We start from the raw sequence: 21,993 nt of genomic DNA, 5'->3' as shown, positions 1-21,993 counted from the left end.
GGCTCAATGGGCCGAATGGCCTCCTACTGTGCTGTAACAATTCTATGATTCTAAATGTTAGGAGATCTTGTTTGCTCTGCTTATAAATCGGCATCACTCGACACAATTGTATCTATCATAAGCATTTCAGCATGTGAAATAATAGTTAGCTGCATTTAGGAATGGCAGTGCACTGAACAGATCAGTTCTTGCTTAAGATACAATTTTTTCAATCTCTCAAACCAATTGTGCAGGAGGAAAAAATCAGTAAAAACCACCTTTCCCTGCTCACATATTTACCTAACAAAGATTTTGCTGTTTTCTTTTGGTTTAGAAGTATTAATAAACCTAATTTATGGGTTTATGAGCACTAACATTTTTCAAACCAAATCACTTGTTTTCTTCGGAGCAATTTTTCACCAGCTTGGCATTAAACATAAGAACATAAGAAATAAGAGCAGGAGTAGGCCATACGGCCCCTCGAGCCTACTCCGCCATTCAATAAGATCATGGCTGATCATCGACCTCAACTCCACTTTCCCGCCCGTACTCCATATCCCTTGATTCCCCTAGAGTCCAAAAATCTATCTATCTCAGCCTCGAATATACTCAAAGACTCAGCATTCACAGCCCCCTGGGGCAGAGAATTCCAAAGATTCACAACCCTCTGAGTGAAGAAATTCCTCCTCATCTCAGTCTTAAATGGCCTACCCCTTATCCTGAAACTATGCCCCCTAGTTCTAGACACTCCAGCCAGGGGAAACAACCTCTCAGCATCGACCCTGGCAATCTCCTTCAGAATCTTGTATGTTTCAATGAGATCACCTCATTCTTCTAAACTCCAGAGAGTACAGGCCCATTCTACACAATCACTCATCATAGGACAGCCCTCTCATCCCAGGAATCAATCTAGTGAACCTTCGTTGCACTGCCTCCAAGGCAAATATTTCCTTCCTTAGATAAGGAGACCAAAATTGTGCACAGTACTTCAGGTACTTATCTAATTTCCTTTTGAAAGCTACGATTGAATCTGCCTCCAGCACACCCTTTCAGGCAGTGGATTCCAGATCATAACCACTCGCTGCATAAAAATGTTTTTCCTCATATTGCCTTTGGATCTTCTGCCAATCACCTTTTATGTGACCTTATCGAATGCCTTTTGAAAATCCAAATATACTACATCCACTGGTTCCCCTTTATCTACCCAACTAATTACATCCTCAAAAAGCTCTAATAAATTTGTCAAACATAATTTCCCTTTCATAAAACCATGTTGACTCTGCCTAATCATGTTATGATTTTCTAAGTGACTTGATACCACTTCCTTAACAATGGATTCCAGCATTTTCCCAACGACTGATGTCAGGCTAACTATCTAAATTGGCTGACCCGACGCTTGGTGTCGGGTCTGTTCAGGGATGACAGACTCGACACTTAGGAAACTGACAAGGAGGCGGGTTTACAGTGGGATACCGACCCGCTGTCAATCTTTGTGATTTTGACAGTGGACCCACCTCCAAACCCGCACTCTGAGCGCCGGAAAAATTCAGCGCTATGTTTCATTGGTCTCTTACATATTAACAGTAACTCATAACATGACCATATACTGACATCCCCTCCCGTTCCACTTCAGTGCTATTCTAGGCTAAGTTTGTATTTATGCCAGAACCAGAACAAGCAAATGTTTTTCATTTGTATTGAAGAAAATACTTTATCTGCAAAGGTGAGTCAATGATAGCACTGTCAACAACATGTATGCTCTACTGTACCAAGTTAAATATAGCACAGTCTAGTGTGGGGGTTCCCGATCTCACAGGGGGAAGCTCGAATCGCACGGGGAGTCCCAATCGCATGTCGGGGGGAGAGGTATCCGATCATTGTGGGGGGCGGGGGTTCTGATCGCGGGGGGGTTGATCGCTGGTGGCGGGGTCCAATGGTTATTGGGGGAATCTGATAGTGGTCGGGGGTCCAATGATAGTCAGGGGGGTTGGGAGAAAGATGATTGTGGGGTTCGATGGTGGTCGGGGGGAGCAGATGGTGGTCGGGGGGAGCAGATGGTGGTTGCGGGGGGTTCTGATGGTGGTCGGAGGGGGGGCAGATGGTGGTCGGGGGTACCAGATGGTCGGGGGTGGAGAGGGTCCAATGGTGGTTGGGGGGAGCAGATAGTGATCAGAGAGGTTTGGTCACGGTGTGGTGGGGGGGTGGTGCAATGGCGGTTGGGGGGGAGCAGATGGTGGGGGGGAGGCCCGATTGCAGTGAGGGAGTGGTCCGATGTTGGTTGGTGGGGGGCAGTGGTTTTTGGGGGGTCCGATGGTGGTCAGGAGGATCCAATGGTGTTGGTTGGGGGGGCGGGTGCAATGGTGGTCGGGGGTATCCGGTGGTGTGGGGGGATCCGATGGGGTGGGGGTATCCGATGGTGTGGGGGGATCCGATGGGGTGGGGATATCCGATGGTGTGGGGGGATCCGATGGGGGTGGGGGGATCCGATGGTGTGGGGGGATCTGATGGGGTGGGGGGATCCGATGTGGTGGAGGGATCCGATGGGGTGGGGGGATCCGATGGGGTGGGGGTATCCGATGGGGTGGGGGGATCCGATGGGGTGGGGAGCAGACAGAGCGCGGCGGGGGTGGCGGGGCGGGGTGGTGGAGGAGGTGAGTTTACTGGGTAGCTTGTTGGGCCGAGAGGAAACACTCCTGCTCCTCCTGGCCCACAAACAGTGCTGTAAAGGCACTTGACAGCGAACTGGAGATGTTGCTGATGTCAGCTGTTGCGGCGTGAAAGGAGCCCATTGCATAGAAGTTATGGGCTACGTTCATCCTGATAGCCACAGGCAGTGCTGTGCATGCCCTGGTTTGAGGCTACAATTGGGGCTGCAACAGATGACACAGCTTAGTTACAGACACCCTGGTGAAACGCAGGTGCCTCACACATTGCTCCTCTCTCAGGTTCAGATAGGAGAAGTCTCTCTTGAAGACCCATGCTGTGTATGACCTTCTGGCCAGTGCCCTTCTCCTCCCTCTTCTGCTAGCTGCTCCTGCTTTCTAGAGTACTGCTTGTGATACTGCAGGAGGTGAGGTAGCAGGATCATTCTTTGCTGATGCTGCTACCCCACCTCCTGCAGTATCACAGGCAGAACCAACAGAACTCATGTGCGACCTCACCATCCAGGCTGATGCAAATAATACAGCTGCAAGGCAATAAACTACTTCCTGCACCTCTTAAAAATTGCTGCCAGAACTCAGAAGTCAGTTGTCGTACTAATAAAATCTCCCAAAAAGGCCCAGTACAAAGCAGCGACTGACCTGAATGGAGGTCACGATCCCTTTAAATAGTATACCTGCAGGCTCCTTCCAAACTAATAGCACCATGATTTGATGGGCAAGTTGAGGAAATTTCGAGTCAGGCACAGGGTATTTCAAAATTGCAAAGGGTCCTATAACCAGAATAGGACTCTAATTTTGATATTACAATTATGCCCAACCCAACATGGCGTGTGGCACATATCCGGCTCGAATCGAGCACTCGTGCACTGCATGCCTGGTTGTATCACTTAGCCTGGAGGGTGAGGTCGCACATGAGTTCTGCTGCACAGGACTCAGATGAGGACCTTGATAGGGCAGCCTACAAAAAATGACTGATGGATATGTACAATGAAATGCTTGATGCATTGGCAGGTCTGCCAGAAAGCCTGAATGTAATTTCAAGGAGCATGGAGGGATCCAGCATCAACATTGCACACGGCATTGCGCAGAGCTTGGTGCCCATCCATTCCAGTGTGGAAGGGGTGGGCAGATCCATTAGCGCACTTGTGTACCCAACCATGATGCAGCTTCTGATGGCCGATGTCTCAGCTTCCATTGCAGCACAAGCAGAAGCCACCCAACGTCTGAGCGCTGCAGTGGAAGTTCAGACTGAAGTCATGCAAAATCAGCTTGTTGCCATGCAAGCGCAGACTGCTGCAATCATGGCTGCAGTTACCAGTGTGAAAGGGCTTTCAGGGTGTCACAGCAGTCCGGCAATCTGTTCTCCAACAGATTACTAGGATTGCTGAGGTGCCACCCCAGTCGAGTAACAGTGGCTCCGTAGAGGACGAACTTGCTGCCCTCTCTCAGGATGACAGCATTCGTCCTCTCACCACTGCCATGACACCAGTGCCCTTGCTGTTGCCTGTCAGCCAGCCAGCCCAGACTGCTGCCGCTCATGCCGAGGTGGTGCAGTTTAAAGTTGGGCTTTCTAGGCCCAGAGGTGCTCGAGGTCATCCTGCAAAGCCATCTGCAGTCTCCCCCACTGAAGGTCAGCAGTCTCTGTGGTAGCACTGTGGAGGAGCACTAGGATAGGCAAAGGCACACGCAAGGCCGGCACTAAGGGAATGCACAAGGTTGACTTTGTAATGTAATATTGAATGGATTGATATATAAAGTTGGTTGAAATGTTTGTTTTATTGTGGTTTTTATCATAGCATTGTGGCCAAGTGGACACTGTGATGGTTGGTAACAGAGGGAAGGTAAGGTGTGGGACTGTGGGTGAATGGGGAATTAGGGTTGTGTTCACTGGTACTGCAGTAGGATCAGTAGATCATGGCAGCCTGGCCAGAAAGGGGCTGTGTTGGTTGCCTCCTCCCTCCCTCCTCCTCTTCACCTTCCTCCTCCTCAGCTCTTTGCTGTATAACTGGTGGCAAGGACTGTGCCCTCATGATGGCGAGATTGTGCAGCATGCAGCAGACCATGATGAATCTTGAGACATGCTCTGCTGAGTACTGCAAGTAGTGGAAGTGTTGTTTAAGCACTCGAATAGTCTGCTCGATCATGGTCCTTGTGGCAGCATGGCTTTCGTTATATGCATGCTGCCCATTTGTGCTTGGGTTGCACACTGGAGTCATGAGCCAGGTGGTCAGCGGATAGCCCTTGTTGCCTCTGGTTTGTCGTGGTGGCTCAAATGCGGATGGTACAACGGACTGCCATGGAATGAAGGCATCATGACTGCTGGCTGGATACCGAGCATTGCCCTGCATGATGCGCTGAGTATGGTAGCACACCAGCTGGACATTGAGGAAGTGAAATCCCTTGCAGTACATCTCTGAGTTCAAATGCAGCGCCCGGAAATCAATGTATGTGCAATCAATGGCACCCTGCACCATGGGGAGGCCTGCTATCCTAGCAAAGCCACATGCTCGCTCTGCCTGCTCCTCTCTGGCAAAAGAGAATGAAATGTATTCACCTGTCTTTGCATACAGAGCCTCAGTGACATCCCTTTTGCAACAGTAAATAGTGAATTGTGAGATGTTGGAAATGTCGCCTGCTCCAGCCTGGAAGAAGCCTGATGCATAAAAATTCATGGCCACGCTCACCTTCACAGCCACTGGCAATGCTGTCCTCGCCCTGTTCTGAAGCTGGATTTCTGCCTGCAACAGGTGGCAGATTTCAGTGAGCACCTCCTTCGTGAAGCGGAGATGACGTATGCACTGTTCCTCATTGAAGCTGAGGTAAGAAAATTGCTTCCTGAAGACCCTGGGTGGATATGCCCTCCTACTGAGAGCCATTCTCCCCTTCCCTCTCCTCCCTCTTCGAGCAGCTTGTCGCCTCTGTTCAGCACTGGTCAGGGGACAGGGTCCTTCCTGCTGCTGAACGCATGTTCAGCTGTGGGAGGTTAAGAGAGGGTGTTAGCTCAAGTGTCGAGAATGAAAATGGCAGCGCTGGCGTCAAATCAGTGTTGCACACATCAGAAGTGTGTGCGTGTGCCACGGATGGCATTTTTGACACAAAACGACACCTGAAATGCCAAAAAATTGGACGCTATGGAACCGAATTTCTAGGCCACAGTGATCTTTTTACACATTATCCTTGATGAACTGAATTGATGGGCAGCAAATTCCACTGCAATCACATCTCAGTCGTTTTACATCTGAAAAGTACTGAGAAAAGATTCAGAACAGTTCTGAAATTAGGTTGTACAATACATTGGCTCATCTAATAATTGATATAAGGGAATCAAGGAACATGGTTACATGTCTGCAATCCTCCGCAGATTGGTGAGTTCCACACAGCGTCGGCAGGAAACCTGAGCGGCAGAGCGGGGTATAAAAGTCCCCAGAGACCAGGTAAGGCGTCACAGCGTCGGCGGGAAACCTGAGCGGCAGAGCGGGGCTATAAAAGTCCCAGAGACCAGGTAAGGCCTCACAGCGTCGGCGGGAAACCTGAGCGGCAGAGTGGGGCTATAAAAGTCCCAGAGACCAGGTAAGGCGTCACAGCGTCGGCGGGAAACCTGAGCGGCAGAGCGGGGTATAAAAGTCCCCAGAGACCAGGTAAGGTGTCACAGCGTCGGCGGGAAACCTGAGCGGCAGGGCGGGGCTATAAAAGTCCCCAGAGACCAGGTAAGGCCTCTCAGTCTCCAGTCTCTGAACTCGGAGGGAAGGAGAGAGGTAAAAAGTAATCCAAGTGTGACGTCACCAGAAAGCGGGTAAGTGATTGGTTGGTAAGTATTTCTCCCTTTTAAGCTTAAATCTCTTTGGTTTATAGTTCTAAGGTGTGATATTCACCATCTAGAATCGGGGCAGAGGATATTTAAGAATAATATTAATAAATTTAATTAATTACATAGAATGGGAGATCAGGCGATGTGTTGCTGCTGCAATATGTGGGAGCTGGTGAACACCATTGATGCTCACGGTGATCACATTTGCAGTATGTGTTAGCTGCTCGAGGAATTCCGGCTCCGTGTTGAAGAGCTGGAGTCCAAGCTTCAAATACTGAGACACATCAGGGAGGGGGAGAGTTACCTGGACTCTGTGTATCACGAGGTAGTCACACCAATTAGATTAATTAATGCAGATGTAGTCCGTGGCCAGGGTCAGGATGGTGTGACTAGAAGTGAGGCAGGTACGGGGATCCAGGAAGTAGTGTTGGAGGAGCCGCAGCCCTTGCACGTGTCCAACAGGTTCGAGGCTCTTACTCCCTGTGGGGACAGGAGCAGGGACTGCAGGGAGGATGAGCAACCTGGCCACAGCACCGTGGAGCAGGGGGCCATTCAAGTGGGGGGAGTTAAAAGAAATGTTGTAGTGGTAGGGGATAGTATCGTTAGGGGGATAGATAGAGTTCTTTGCAGCCGAGAGCGAGAGTCCCGAAGGCTGTGTTGCCTACCTGGTGCCAGGGTTAAGGACATCGCCTCTGGGCTGGAGAGAAACTTGGAGTGGGAGGGGGAGGATCCAGTTGTCATGGTCCATGTTGGTACCAACGACATAGATAGGACAAGGAAGGAGGTTCTGCTGAGGGAGTTTGAGCAGCTAGGGGCCAAATTAAAAAGCAGAACCACAAGGGTAATAATCTCTGGATTATTACCTGAGCCACGAGCGAATTTGGCTAAGACAAATAAAATTAGAGAGTTAAATGCGTGGCTCAAAGACTGGTGTGGGAGAAATGGGTTTTGCTTCCTGGGACACTGGCACCAGTACTGGGGCAGGAGGGAGCTGTTCCGTTGGGACGGGCTTCACTTGGCCAGTGCTGGGACTAGAGTCCTGACGGATCATATAACTAGGGCTGTAGAGAGGGCTTTAAACTAACTAGTGGGGGGGAGGTTCCTAGAGAGCAAATAATAAAAATGACAACAGAGAAGGTCATAGACTTAGGTAGCAGTGGGGAAATTAAAAACCAGAGCGTGTCAGGAAGGGGCAGAAGGTATGGAGTAAAAGGTAAAGTAATAAAAAGGGCAAAAGCAGGAACTAAGTGTCACAAAACATCTTTGAAAGTTCTCTATTTGAATGCACGTAGCATTCGTAACAAAATAGACGAGTTAATGGCACAAATAACTACATATGGGTATGATCTTGTGGCCATTACAGAAACATGGCTGCAGGGTGACAATGCCTGGGAATTAAACATACCAGGTTATTTAACGATCAGGAAGGAAGGGGAGGTGGGGTGGCTATGTTAATAAAGGAAGGAATCACTGTAATACAGAGAAATGATATTGGGTCAAAAGATCTGGATAATGAAACAGTTTGGGTGGAGGTAAAGAATAATAAGGGGAAAAAAACACTAGTGGGCGTAGTCTATAGGCCTCCGAACAGTGGCAACTCTGTTGGACTGAGTATCAATCAGGAAATAGTTGAGGCTTGTAATAAGGGAACATCTATAATTATGGGGGATTTTAACTATCATATTAATTGGACAAATCAAATTGGGCAGGGCTGCCTTGAGGATGAGTTCATTGAGTGTATTAGGGATGGGTTTCTTGAGCAGTATGTAACTGAACCGACCAGGGGGCAAGCAACCTTAGATCTGGTCCTGTGTAACGAGACGGGATTAATTAAAAATGTCCTAGTAAAGGATCCCCTTGGAATGAGTGACCATAACATGGTTGAATTCCATATTCAATTAGAGGGTGAGAAGGTTGGATCTCAAACAAGCGTGCTAAGCTTGAATAAAGGAGACTATGAAGGTATGAGAGCGGAATTGAGTAGAGTGGATTGGGAAAATAGATTAAAGGGTAAGACGATACATGATCAGTGGTGTAGATTTAAGGAGTTATTTTACAACTTCCAAAAAAAATATATTCCACTGAGAAGAAAAGGGTGTAAAAGAAAAGACAGCCATCCGTGGCTAAGTAAAGAAATTAAGGATAGTATTCGACTAAAAACAAGGGCATATAAGGTAGCCAAATCTAGTGGGAGGATAGAGGATTGGGAAAACTTTAAAAGACAGCAAAAAATAACAAAAAGATTGATTAAGAAAGGGAAGGTAGATTATGAAAGTAAATTAGCAAAAAATATAAAAACAGATAGTAAGAGTTTTTATAGTTATATAAAAAGAAAAAGGGTGGCTAAAGTAAATGTTGGTCCCTTAGAGGATGAGACCGGGAAATTAATGGTGGGAAATATGGAGATGGCAAAAACACTGAATGAATATTTTACATCAGTCTTTACAGTAGAAGACACTAAGAATATCCCAACACTGGACAAACAGGGGGCTAAAGGGGGGGAGGAGCTAAACACGATCAAAATCACTAAGGAAGTGGTACTCGGTAAAATAATGGGACTCCAGGTGGATAAATCACCTGGACCTGATGGCTTACATCCTAGGGTCTTGAGGGAAGTGGCGGTAGGGATTGTGGATGCATTGGTAATAATTTTCCAAAACTCCCTGGACTCGGCAAAGGTCCCGGCAGACTGGAAAACTGCAAATGTAACACCCTTATTTAAAAAGGGCAGCAGACAGAAGGCTGGAAACTATAGACCGGTTAGCCTAACATCTGTGGTAGGTAAAATTTTGGAGTCCATTATTAAGGAGACAGTAACAGGACATTTGGATAATCATAATTTAATAGGACAAAGTCAGCATGGTTTTATGAAGGGGAAGTCATGTTTGACAAATTTGCTGGAGTTCTTTGAGGAAGTAACGTATAGGGTGGATAAAGGGGAACCAGTGGACGTAGTGTATTTAGACTTCCAAAAGGCATTTGACAAGGTGCCACACAAAAGATTATTGCTTAAGATAAAAAATCACGGGATTGGGGGTAATATTCTGGCATGGATAGAGGATTGGCTATCTAACAGAAGGCAGAGAGTTGGGATAAATGGTTCATTCTCAGACTGGCAATCAGTAACTAGTGGTGTTCCGCAGGGGTCAGTGCTGGGTCCCCAACTCTTTACAATCTATATTAACGATTTGGAGGAGGGGACCGAGTGTAACATATCAAAGTTTGCAGATGATACTAAGATGGGAGGGAAAGTAGTGAGTGAGGAGGACATAAAAAACCTGCAAGGGGACATAGACAGGCTAAGTAAGTGGGCTGAGATTTGGCAGATGGAATACAATACTGGAAAGTGTGAGGTTATGCACTTTGGCAGGAAAATCGTAGAGCAAGTTATTATCTTAATGGCAAGAAACTGGAAAGTACTGAAGTACAAAGGGATCTGGGGGTCCTGGTGCACGAAACTCAAAAGGTTAGTATGCAGGTGCAGCAAGTGATTAAGAAGGCCAATGGAATGTTGGCTTTCATTGCTAGGGGGATAGAATATAAAAATAGGGAGGTATTGCTTCAGTTGTACAAGGTATTGGTGAGACCGCACCTGGAATACTGCGTACAGTTTTGGTGTCCATACTTAAGAAAGGACATACTTGCTCTCGAGTCAGTACAAAGAAGGTTCACTCGGTTAATCCCGGGGATGAGGGGATGGACATATGAGGAGAGGTTGAGTAGATTGGGACTCTACTCATTGGAGTTCAGAAGAATGAGAGGCGATCTTATTGAAACATATAAGATTGTGAAGGGGTTGGATCGGGTGGATACGGGGAAGATGTTCCCGATGATGGGTGAAACTAGAACTAGGGTGCATAGTCTTAGAATAAGGGGCTGCTCTTTCAAAACTGAGATGAGGAGGAACTACTTCACTCAGAGGGTGGTAGGTCCATGGAATATGCTGCCCCAAAAAGCTGTAGAAGCTACATCATTACATAAATTTAAAACAGAAATAGACAGTTTCCTAGAAGTAAAGGGAATTAAAGGTTACGGGGAGCGGGCAGGAATTTGGACATGAGTCTAGGTTCGGATCAGTCATGGCCCTGTGGGTAGCGGAGCGGGCCCAGGGGCCGTGTAGCCTGATCCTGCTCCTATTTTGTGTGTCTAATTCTGTTAGATTCAGGAGATGGTTCTGTGATAGTGGATTGGCGGTTAGGATCAGATCAGCCATGATCTTATTGAATGGCGGAGCAGGCTCGAGGGGCCGATTGGCCTACTCCTGCTCCTATTTCTTATGTTCTTATGTTCTTAAATGAACTCGCATCGTTGTGGATGAGTGTTTTTTGGTGAAGGTAAGTTGCACCAGGAACAAATAACTAAAACTGTGACCCCCAATCAGCTCCCTCTATATGAGGGCCGATTAAACTCCCAGGCTGGACAAATAATAACAGGGTCTCGGCCAGAATGCAGGCTTGAAACCTCAGGTAGGCCCCACTTCCAATCCCCACCAAATAGGCTTTCACATGGCATACTGGCAGCCCAGCAAGTTCCAGGCCTGGGTTGAGGAAACTTTCAACTAGGAATCCTCTACCCCTTTTAGGTGTGGAGAGGGGTGGCTGGAGTTTTTTCCTCAAAAATGGCCACACTAATATTCCGTGGAGACCAGAACCCAGACTAATTTGTGTGTCTTATGCTGCAGTCTTACCTGATTAATGGCGGGAATGCACTGGAATACCTGTGGATTTCAAATGTCCCAAATGCCTCATGTACAAAGTGTTACATTGAAGTGCAGTCACTGTTGTTATGTAGGCAAACACAGCAACTATTTTATACCTAACAAGGTTCCAAAATAGCAAAATACATGTATTCAGAAGTCAACTGCATCAGTTGAGATGTCTTTGAAATGTAAAATGCATGTGAACTCTCAGACTCATGCTGGGCACTCAAGTTGTTCACAGATTTTAGCTGTTTCATATCTAAGGCAGGTGTCAAACACACACAAGACCCATCAAATGTTTAGAAGACAGCTGTTCACACATTATCTACTTGAATAATATTCTGATAGCCTATCTAATGAGAAAGGACTTATTTGATCTTGTTTTTTGCAATCTGCTTTGGAATCCCAGAAGAAAGGTACAATGGGTTTAGGGTTTCCCTGTATATCCATTTTCATTTCTTTTGCCTAGTTACACTTTATAGTAGTTAGAGTTACATATGAATATAGGAACAGGAGTAGATCATTCAGCCTCTAGAGCCTGTTCCGCAATTCAATTAGATCATGGCTGATCGGTAAATTGATTCCATTTACCTATCTTTGCTCCATATCACTTGATACTCTTACCTAACAAAAATCTATCGATTTTACTATTGAAAATTTCAATGACCCAGCATCCCCAGCATTTTGGGGGAGAGTTCCAGATTTGCATTACCCTTCCTGTGAAAAAGTGCTTCCTGATTTCACTCCTAAATGACCGAGCTTCAATTTTAAGATTATGCCCTCTTGCTCTTGATTCTCTATATCTACCCCATTGCATCCATTTATAATTTTAAAGACATCAATTAGATCACCCCTCAACATTCTCAAGTCAAGAGAATACAAACCAAGTTTATGCAACCTGTCTTCATAATTTAATCCTTTAAGCTCTGATATAATTCTGGTGCATCTGTGCTGTAGTGCTTCCAATGCCAGGGAGATGTTGAGTGAAAGTTGGAAGGTTAAGAAGGATTAATTGTTTAATCTGACATACTTTACTAGTTTACTTCTATCATACTTTTATCTAACAGTTCAAGAATCTGAGAACAAAGAGATCGATACTAATATATAACAACAGAGTGATAGTGCACATCCAAAGTTGGCTAAGCCAGGATGAGAAGAAGATACCTATAGAAGAAAGACAATGACCACAGACGTTGACTCACTGTAGACATTCTAATAGATGGAATTAAGCATCCCCTAGGAAGATAACAGTCAATCTAATAGACGGACAAGGTTATATATACGACTGTATAAGAGGATAGTGAAATAGCTTGAATGTTCCATACTGAAAATTACAGTGATACATTTTACTGGAATGTCAGCTCCATTGTATATGAACATACATACGAACATACGAATTAAGAGCAGGCGCAGGCCACTCGACCCTTCGAGCCTGCTCCACCATTCAATAAGATCATGGCTGATCCGATTACTCCACATTCCCGCCTACCCCCGATAACTTTTCACCCCCTTGCTTACCAATAATCTATCTAGCTCTGCCTTAAAAATATTCAAAAACTCTGCTTCCACCGCCCTCTGAGAAAGAGAGTTCCAAAGACTCACGACCCTCTGTGAGAAAAAATGTCTCCTCATCTCTGTCTTAAATGGGCGACCCCTTATTTTAAAACAGTGACCCCTAGTTCTAGATTCTCCCATAAGAGGAAACATCCTCTCCACATCCACCTTGTCCAGGCCCCTCAGGATCTTATATGTTTCAATCAAGTCACCTCTTATTCTTCTAAACTCCAGTGGATACAAGCCTAGCTTGTCCAACCTTTCCTCATAAGACAACCCGCCCATTCCAAGTAGTAGTCTAGTAAACCTTCTCTGAACTGCTTCCAACGCATTTACATCCTTCCTTAAATAAGGAGACCAATACTGTACACAGTACTCCAGATGTGGTCTCACCAATGCCCTGTATAACTGAAGCATAACCTCCCTACTTTTGTATTCAATTTGCCTCGCAATAAACGATAACATTCTATTAGCTTTCCTAATTACTTGCTGTACCTGCATAGTAACCTTTTGCAATTCATGCACTAGGACACCCAGATCCCTCTGCATCTCAGAGCTCTGCAATCTCTCACCATTTAGATAATATGCTTCTTTTTTATTCTTCCTGCCAAAATGGACAACTTCACATTTTCCCACATTATATTCCATTTGCTAGATTTTTGCCCACTCACTTAACTTATCTATATCCCTTTGTAGCCTCCTTATATCCTCTTCACAATTTACTTTCCTACCTATCTTTGTGTCATCAGCAAATTTAGCAACCATACCTTTGGTCCCTTCATCCAAGTCATTTATATAAATTGTAAAAAGTTGAGGCCCCAGCACCGATCCCTGTGGCACACCACTCGTTACATCTTGCCAATCAGAAAATGACCCATTTATGCCTACTCTCTGTTTTCTGTTAGCCAGCCAATCTTCTATCCATGCCAATATGTTACCCCCGACACCATGAGCTTTTATTTTCCGCAATAACCTTTGATGTGGCGCCTTATCAAATGCCTTCTGGAAATCTAAGTACAGTACATCCACCGGTTCTCCTTTATCCACAGCACATGTTACTTCCTCAAAGAACTCCAATAAATTGGTTAAACATAATTTCCCTTGCACAAAACCATGTTGACTCTGCCTGATTACTTTGAACTTTTCTAAGTGCCCTGCTATAACATCTTTAATAATAGCTTCTAACATCTTCCCTATGACAGATGTTAAGCTAACTGGCCTGTAGTTTCCTGCTTTCTGTCTCCCTCCCTTTTTGAACAAAGGAGTTACATTCGCTATTTTCCAATCTAATGGAACCTTCCCCGAATCTAGGGAATTTTGGAAAATTAAAACCAACGCATAAACTATCTCACTAGCCACTTCTTTTAAGACCCTAGGATGAAGTCCATCAGGACCCGGGGACTTGTCAGCCCGCAGCTCCAACAATTTGCTCAGTGCCACTTCCCTGGTGATTATACTTTTCTTGAGTTCCTCCCTCCCTTCCATTTCCTGATTTACAGCTATTTCTGGGATGTTACTTGTATCCTCTAAAGTGAAGACCGATGCAAAATACCTGTTCAATTCAACTGCCATCTCCTTATTTTCCATTATTAATTCCCTAGACTCACTTTTTATAGGACCAATGCTCACTTTGTTAACTCTTTTCTTTTTTAAATAGCTATAGAAACTCTAACTATCTGTTTTTATATTTCTAGCTAGCTTTCTCTCGTACTTTAATTTTCCCTCCTTGTTAATCTTTGCTGTTTTTTATATTCTGTCCAATCTTCTGACCTGCCACCCATCTTTGCACAACGATATGCTTTTTCTTTAAGTTTAATACTATCTTTAACTTTTTTAGTTAACCACGGATGGTGGGTCCTCCCCTTGGAATTTTTCTTTCTTGTTGGAATGTATATATTCTGTGTATTTTGTGTATGATTGTGTATGTTGGGCAAGAATGTGTTACAAGCAAAATGTAGCCCCTTAGAGTTACATGAGCACTCTATCCCACTGTTAGCCACTAACTTACCAATGCCTGAGTTGGGGTGCCTGCCATGTTATAACTCATGCCACTGAATCATCTGCTCACAGCAGTCTGCTGTGCACTGTATATCCCATATTGTGCCTCTATATTCCGAAAATTCAAAAATAAATAGGAAAAATCTGAAGTAGAGTTACTCTTGGCTGCTCTTGCTACCCATCCCCCTCCCCGCCACCATCTTTGGAACCATGTTGGTAGTTGTAGACCTGGGAGCAGAGGAAATAGTTATCCCTGGAAGAGAGGTAAGCTTACTCTTGGATAAGGAACAGCCTACAATTAAGGTGAGCTGGGTCATGCAAGTTTTCACCTCTAATAGATATCCAATTTCAGTAATAATTTCTACAGTCACATTGTTAAATACTTTACAAGTATTGACTGGCATGCAGGATAAACCACAAGTACATCTCCAAAGAAAAAATGAAACTTTTACTTGAATCAATGTCCTCACGAGGTCTTGTTTCCACTGTTTGTACATTGGCATCACTCAACAGAATTATATCTCTCCTAAGCATTTCAGCATCTGAAATAATAAAGTTAGCAGCATTTATGAATGGCAATGCACTGAACAGATCAGATCTTGCTTAAGATTTTTTTTCAATCTTTTCCTGCTCATATATTTATCTAACAATGATTTTGCTGTTTTCTTTTGGTTTAGGAACATTAATAAACCTAATTTTGGGGTTGTTTGAGCACTAACTGTCTTTCAAATCAAATCACTTGTTTTCCTAGGAGCAATCTTTCACCAGTTTGACATTAAAATTAAAGATGGAAAACTGAGTAATCCTGATTTACCTGTTATATTGTTGGTTTCACACTACTTAGGTGGCTTAAATGCCACTTAATCTGTATATGTATCATCTAATATTCAACTAGTGGCAGAGAGTGCAATTCTGAATCTAACTCGGAAAGCTTGATGGGCAGGTTTCCATTCAAACATGTTATGTAATACAGTCTTGGAAAGGTAAAAGATTCTTTTCAGGGCATTGAAAAACACCACCACCAAGGGCAGGAACCAGCATGCCTGAATGAAGATGCCACCATACTCAATGTTGTGTCCACAACCTCCAAGCAATGATGAGATTGTGAAGAAGTTTAATGATCTGCGTAAAAGTATAAAGCTAAGTCAACAGCCAAAAGTAAAGCAAGTATAATAAGATAGATATGGTCGGTGAAGCTATATATGTCAAGCTGCTCGAAATGTAAATGTCCTGTTGCCAACACTGTAATATACTTGAGTAGAACAAATGAAGGACAGAGACATGATGAGTTGCTAGTCCATGAGCTAGTTTTATTAGGCCAGAGCGAACTGAGCATGCTCATACAAAACCATGTGATAATACATTAAACTGCTTTTCCCCTAAAAAAAAGTGTATATATTCCCCTCTCAAATACAACAAACCTATGGTCCCACCTTTCTCAACATTACAAGTACCACATAACAAAGACACCTGACTTTTTCCTTTTAAATGAACTACAAATCCAATTTAATAACAGGTTTGCGGAGCCTTCCTGATCTTCTTACAGAAGGTTTTGGTGTTGAACCAATTTCGGGCTGTTTTGTTTTAGTTCCGAACTCAAAGATGATCCTGTTTCCATCTCCGACTTGTTTGAACCTGGTACTTCAGTTACTGAAGTCTGAATTGAGTCAAACTCATGGATGAATTCATGATCAAGTGGTTCATGATCATGTCTTGGTTCAACTCCAGCAGAGATCATTTGATCTACATGAACACTTCGGATTTTATCACCAATTTCAACCAAATATCTCTTGGTTCCACCAACCACTAGTGTGGTTCCTCCATCCCACGGTGTGAACTCGACTTGGCAGGGGGACTGAGAACATGAATGCTCTCATTTTGTTTGAAACTGCGTTCTTTCTGATTGGTGTCATAATAACGTTTCTGACTCAGCTGTTTCTGTTCAAGTCTTGAGGCCAAATTCAGTTGAACAAAACTCAATCGTGTTCTCAATCTCCTCTTCATCAAGAGTTCTGCTGGGGTATGTCCCGTTGTAATGTACGGAGGAGTTCTGTACTTCAGCAAGTTATTTACCAAACATTGCTTCATGCTGAGTCCCGAACAACCCTGCAACACTTGCTTTTTGAGAGCTTCTTTCAATATTCTGACTGACCTTTCAGCTGCTCCGTTTGAAGCTGGATAATATGGTAGATCAAGAGTGTATTTGATACCGTTCCATTTCATGAATTCTTGGAATAGAACAGAATGGAACTGAGGGCCATTGTCAGAAACAAGCTCTTTAGGTAAGCCATGATATGCAAAGATAGACCTCAGTTCATCTATGGTATGTTCAGTTGTAGTATTTGAACCCATGTGTTTCACTTCAATCCATTTTGAGTGACTATCTACAAGTACCAGGAAACAATCATTTGCTTTCTCACAGAAGTCTACATGTACTTTCTGAAAAGGTCTACTTGGCCATGACAAGGGTTGTAGTGGAGTTTTGGGTGGTTTATTTCAGCAATTTTGGCAAATGCTGCATTTGCTGACAAGTGATTCAAGATCACTGTCCAAACCAGGCCAGTAAACAAAGCTTCTTGCAATTGATTTCATACTGACGATTCCTGGATGTTTAGTGTGAAGTTCGGCCAGAATTCTATCTCTCAAAGACGTAGATACTACCACTCTGTTTCCCCACTTGATACAACCTTGCTCACAAGACAATTCAGTATGAGGGTTATGGAATGGTTTCAATTCTGTGTCCATACACTGTTCAGTCCATCCATTCAAGGTGTTTTCATTCACCCTTTTCAGTACTGAGTCCTTTTGAATCTCATCTGCAATCTCAGTTGCAGTCACAGCAAAGTCTTTGTCAACTGCACCTAACGTGAAAATCGCACCTTCACTTCCAACACATGAGTCCTCATGTGGCAACCTGGACAAGGCATCTGTGACTGCATTTTGCTTTGAAGTGCGATTTTCAATCGTGTAGTCATATTGTGACAACAACACTGCCCAACGTTGCATTCTTGATGCGGCCATTGCAGGGGTTGCAGATTTGGGCCCCAATATTGCTAGGAGCGGTTTGTCAGGGTAAACATTCTGTCGATCAGGAACTGTTGGAATTTCCTGATTCCAAACACTATGGCGAGTACTTCATTTTCAATTTGCGTGTAGTTTCTTTTGCTCTTTGTGAGGGTTCGTGATGCGAACATGATTGATTTCTCTCTGCCGTCATCCATTATGTTGCTTATGACAGTTCCCACACCATAGCTGGAAACATCACAAGCTAAGGCTCATGCTCTCTGCTGTAGTGCACAAGTAGAGCATCGCTAGAAAGACTTCTCTTACAAGCATCATAACCTTCCTGTTGCACTTTCGTCCACTTCCACTGGACATCCTTCTTGAGGAGCTCATGCAATGGAGCTAACATGGTCGCTAACTCAGGTAAGAAACGCGCGTAGTGCTGAACCATTCCAAGGAAAGATCTTAACTCAGACACGTTCTGTGACTTTGGAGTATTGATGATAACATCAACCTTTTCCTTCACAGGTTGCAAGCCATTTGCATCAACTTTCAGACCAAGGTACACAACCTCGGGCTGCACAAAAGCATATTTGCTCGTTTTCAATTTGACATTGTGGGCATTCAACCTTTGAAGCACTATATGTAGCACTTTTGGATTTTCTTCCTCACTGCTTGTTGCGATCAGCACATCGTCTTGATTGCATAAGCAACTTGGAACTCCTTGCAAAATCTTAACCATCGTAGCCTGGAAGATTTTGGGGGAGGACTTTACACCATATGGCAGCTTGGTGTATGAGTACAGTCCCTTGTGTGTGTTGATGGTGAGATACTGTTGACTCTCTTTGTCAACATTCAGCTGAGCGTAAGCATGTGACAGGTCAAGCTTGGAGAAGGCCTTTGACCCAGAGAGTGCTGCATACAAATCTTGCAATGTAGGTAACTGGTACTGCTCATCGTCAACTGCTTGGTGATAGTAACTTTATAGTCACTGCACAAGTGTACAGTTTTGTCTGCTTTGGGCACTACCACAATCTGGGTAGGCCATTCACTTTTGTCAGTTTTTACTAGCACTCCGTTCTCTCTGAGCTTCGCTGCCTCTTAATCTGCCTGACTTTTCAATGTATGGGGGACCAGCCTTGCCTTACAATAGACAGGCTTCACGTTGGACTTGATGTGAATATGTGCGTCCTACCCAACGATGCCCTCATAACTGTCTGTGATCATGCTTTTGTACTTGTTCAGCGTTGTGTCGAGTCACTTCTTTGAAGCACCTACATGTTTTTCCAGTCTAGTTTTAACTTTCTCAACCAGTCTTTGCCCATGAGAGTTGACCTGTTGTAGCTTGCTACAATAATAGGCAGCTTTACTAATTGGCCATTGTGCTGAACTGTACATTCCATTTGTCCACATGTCTCTAGGATTTCTCCGGAGTAGGTTTTTAACTCTACGATACTCTTTGTAAGTTGTACTTGATTAAACTTACTCTCATATGTGTCCTTATTCATGATAGAGCAGTTCGCCGCCGTGTTGATACACATATCAATATATTGCTCGTGATCAAAAGTTTGTACAGAAGTCTTTCTCACGACTGCTAGCGTTGCCGCTAGTGGCATAGTTACTGTATATGCCTAGGTGTGTTCACTTCAATATTGTGAATCCCTTCCTTTTGTTGTTGCTGCTTTGCATTGCCACTAGAATGGTTCTTACTTCCTACTTTAGATCTAGCTCTGCAAGCTGTTGAAATATGACCTTGCTTCTGGCAGTAAAAACACTTTGCATTTCTGTATTAGCAGGACTGTGGTGAGTGGTTTCCATTGCAGTGATAACAATTCACTGAACTGCTCTCACCGACATGCTTGTGACTCGGTCTCACAGCTTTAGGTTTGGTGGTGGCTTTGTGACTGTAGACCTTAGCTGCACTAGTCATTTCAGTTGAATGGAGCTCCCACAGCATTCTTAGATGACATCTCCATGAATTGGGCAATTTTGCATTCTATGTTAAACGTGAGGCTCAGAGTGTTCACTAACTTGGACTGTGCGCGCTCATCCACCAGTCCACACACAAACTTATCGTGCAATGCATAATCCAAAAATGTGCCGAAGTTACAATGCAAAGACAGGTTCTTAACAACTAAGATGTACTCACTGATCGTTTCACTTTGTTTTTGGTTTATGGTACCAAACTTATAGCTCTCTGCTATTTCTAACGGCTTTGGGTCGAAATGGTCCTTAAGTTTCACGACACTATCTTCAAACAATGCATCCTTCGCTTTCCATGGCGCAAATAGGTTTGTCAACGTTCAGTAGACATCTGACCCGATCTCTGTTAGAATAATCGCTTTTTTCCGTTAACGAATTATTTTATTTTGAGCTTGAACATTCTCATCTGCACCTTCGGTCTCAATAATGTTATTGGCCCTAAAAAACATCTCCATCTGCTCAATGTAAGAACTGAATGGTTTGTGAGCTCAGTCATACATGCCGAGGCTGCCGATGAATCCTGTAGGCGCGGCCAGGATTGTCCCGATCCAGTCAAACAGTGTTCATGTGCAACTCAACGCCGCTGTTGCTGTGTACACATACACGCGAAGACGAAGCACAGGTGATTCTGCACGAGCATTAACAGTAAAACATTGCAAAAATTCAGTGTAGGTGTCACAAATTCACCTTAAACCTGTCCACGTGAAGGTTGAACAGTGTCGTTCAATGATCCCTAAAAATGGCTTTGGGATCCCATTCTCGTCGCCAAGATAACATACATAAGAACATAAGAAGTAGGAGCAGGAGTAGGCCATACGGCCCCTCGGGCCTGCTCCACCATTCAATAAGATCATGGCTGATCCGAACCTAGACTCACGTCCACTTCCCTGCCCGCTCCCCGTAACCCCTAATTCCCTTATCAGCTAGGAAACTGTCTATCTCCGTTTTGAATTTATTTAATGTCGCAGCTTCCACAGCTCTCTGAGGTAGCAAATTCCATAGATTTACTACCCTCTGAGTGAAGAAGTTTCTCCTCATCTCAGTTTTGAAAGGGCAGCCCCTTATTCTAAGATTATGCTTGGGTAGAACTATACTTGGGTAGAACAAATGAAGGACAGTGACATGATGAGTTGCTAGACCATGTGCTAGTTTTATTAGGCCAGAGTGAACTGAGCATGCTCACACCAAACCACATGATTATACGTTACAAACATATGAGGCTACCCCACATATGAGGAAAACGCAACCTGCCTATTATAATTGCAAGTTTGAAAGAACAGCAGAGACTGCCCAATAAGGGCAAGTCACTCTCAGGACAAAGAGAGGGAGACATCATAAAGGAAGATATGTCTACCACTGACTGTAAAAGCTTTTATAGATATGTGAAGAGAAAAAGATTGGTGGAGTCAAGCGTAGGTCCCTTGCAGTCAGAATCAGGGGAATTTATAATGGGGAACAAAGAAATGGCAGACCAATTAAATACATACTTTGGTTCTGTCTTCACAAAGGAGGACACAAATAACCTCCCAGAGATGTCAGGGAACATAATGAGAGGGAGGAACTGAAAGAAATCAGTATTTGTAGGGAAATGGTGTTAGGGAAATTGACGGGATTGAAGGCCGATAAATCCCCAGGGCCTGATAATCGACATCCTAGGGTACTTAAGGAAGTGGCCCTAGAAATAGTAGATGCATTGCTGGTCATCTTCCAAACTTCTATAGACTCTGGAACAGTACCCATAGATTGGAGGGTAGCTAATGTTACCCCACTATTCAAAAAAGGTGGTAGAGAGAAAATGGGGAATTATAGACCGGTAAGCCTGACATCGGTAGTGGGGAAAATGCTAGAGTCCATTAAAGAAGATGTAATAGCAGAGCACTTGGAAAACAGTGACAGGATCGGACAAAGTCAACATGGATTTACAAAAGGTAAATCATGCTTGACTAATCTACTGAAATTTTTTGAGGATGTAACTGGCAGAATAGATAAGGGAGAACCAGTGGATGTGGTGTATTTGGACTTTCAGAAGGCTTTCGATAAGGTCCCGCATAAGAGATTAGCGTGTAAAGTTAAGGCACATGGGATTGGGGGCAAGGTACTGACTTGGATAAAGAACTGGTTGGCAGACAGGAAGCAAAGAGTTGGAATAAATGGCTTTTTCCGAGTGGCAGGCAGTGACTAGTGGGGTACTGCAGGGATCGGTGCTAGGACCCCAGCTATTCACAATATATATAAATGATCTAGACGAGGGAACTAGATGTAATATCTCCAAGTTTGCAGACGACACAAAGCTGGGTGGGCGTGTG

At 44.2% G+C, this 21,993-nt stretch overlaps 1 protein-coding gene across 2 annotated transcripts in view; it reads right to left on the bottom strand.

The window, feature by feature from the left end:
• LOC147104265 (caspase recruitment domain-containing protein 8-like) overlaps positions 1 to 21,993 on the bottom strand; it is a 224,699-nt gene that overhangs the window by 138,227 nt on the left and 64,479 nt on the right. For both annotated transcript variants that reach the window (XM_085961450.1, XM_085961449.1), the window contains exon 9: positions 15,154 to 15,243. In XM_085961450.1, the coding sequence (XP_085817576.1) occupies positions 15,154 to 15,243 (90 nt within the window). The remainder of the gene's footprint in view (positions 1 to 15,153; positions 15,244 to 21,993) is intronic.

Source organism: Somniosus microcephalus, chromosome 19 (assembly GCF_052327205.1).
Source record: "Somniosus microcephalus isolate GS21.2 chromosome 19, FLI_Smic_1.0, whole genome shotgun sequence".
NCBI lineage: Eukaryota > Metazoa > Chordata > Chondrichthyes > Squaliformes > Somniosidae > Somniosus > Somniosus microcephalus.
Note: the sequence above shows the minus strand (reverse complement) of the source record. Positions and strands in the feature narration are given on the sequence as shown.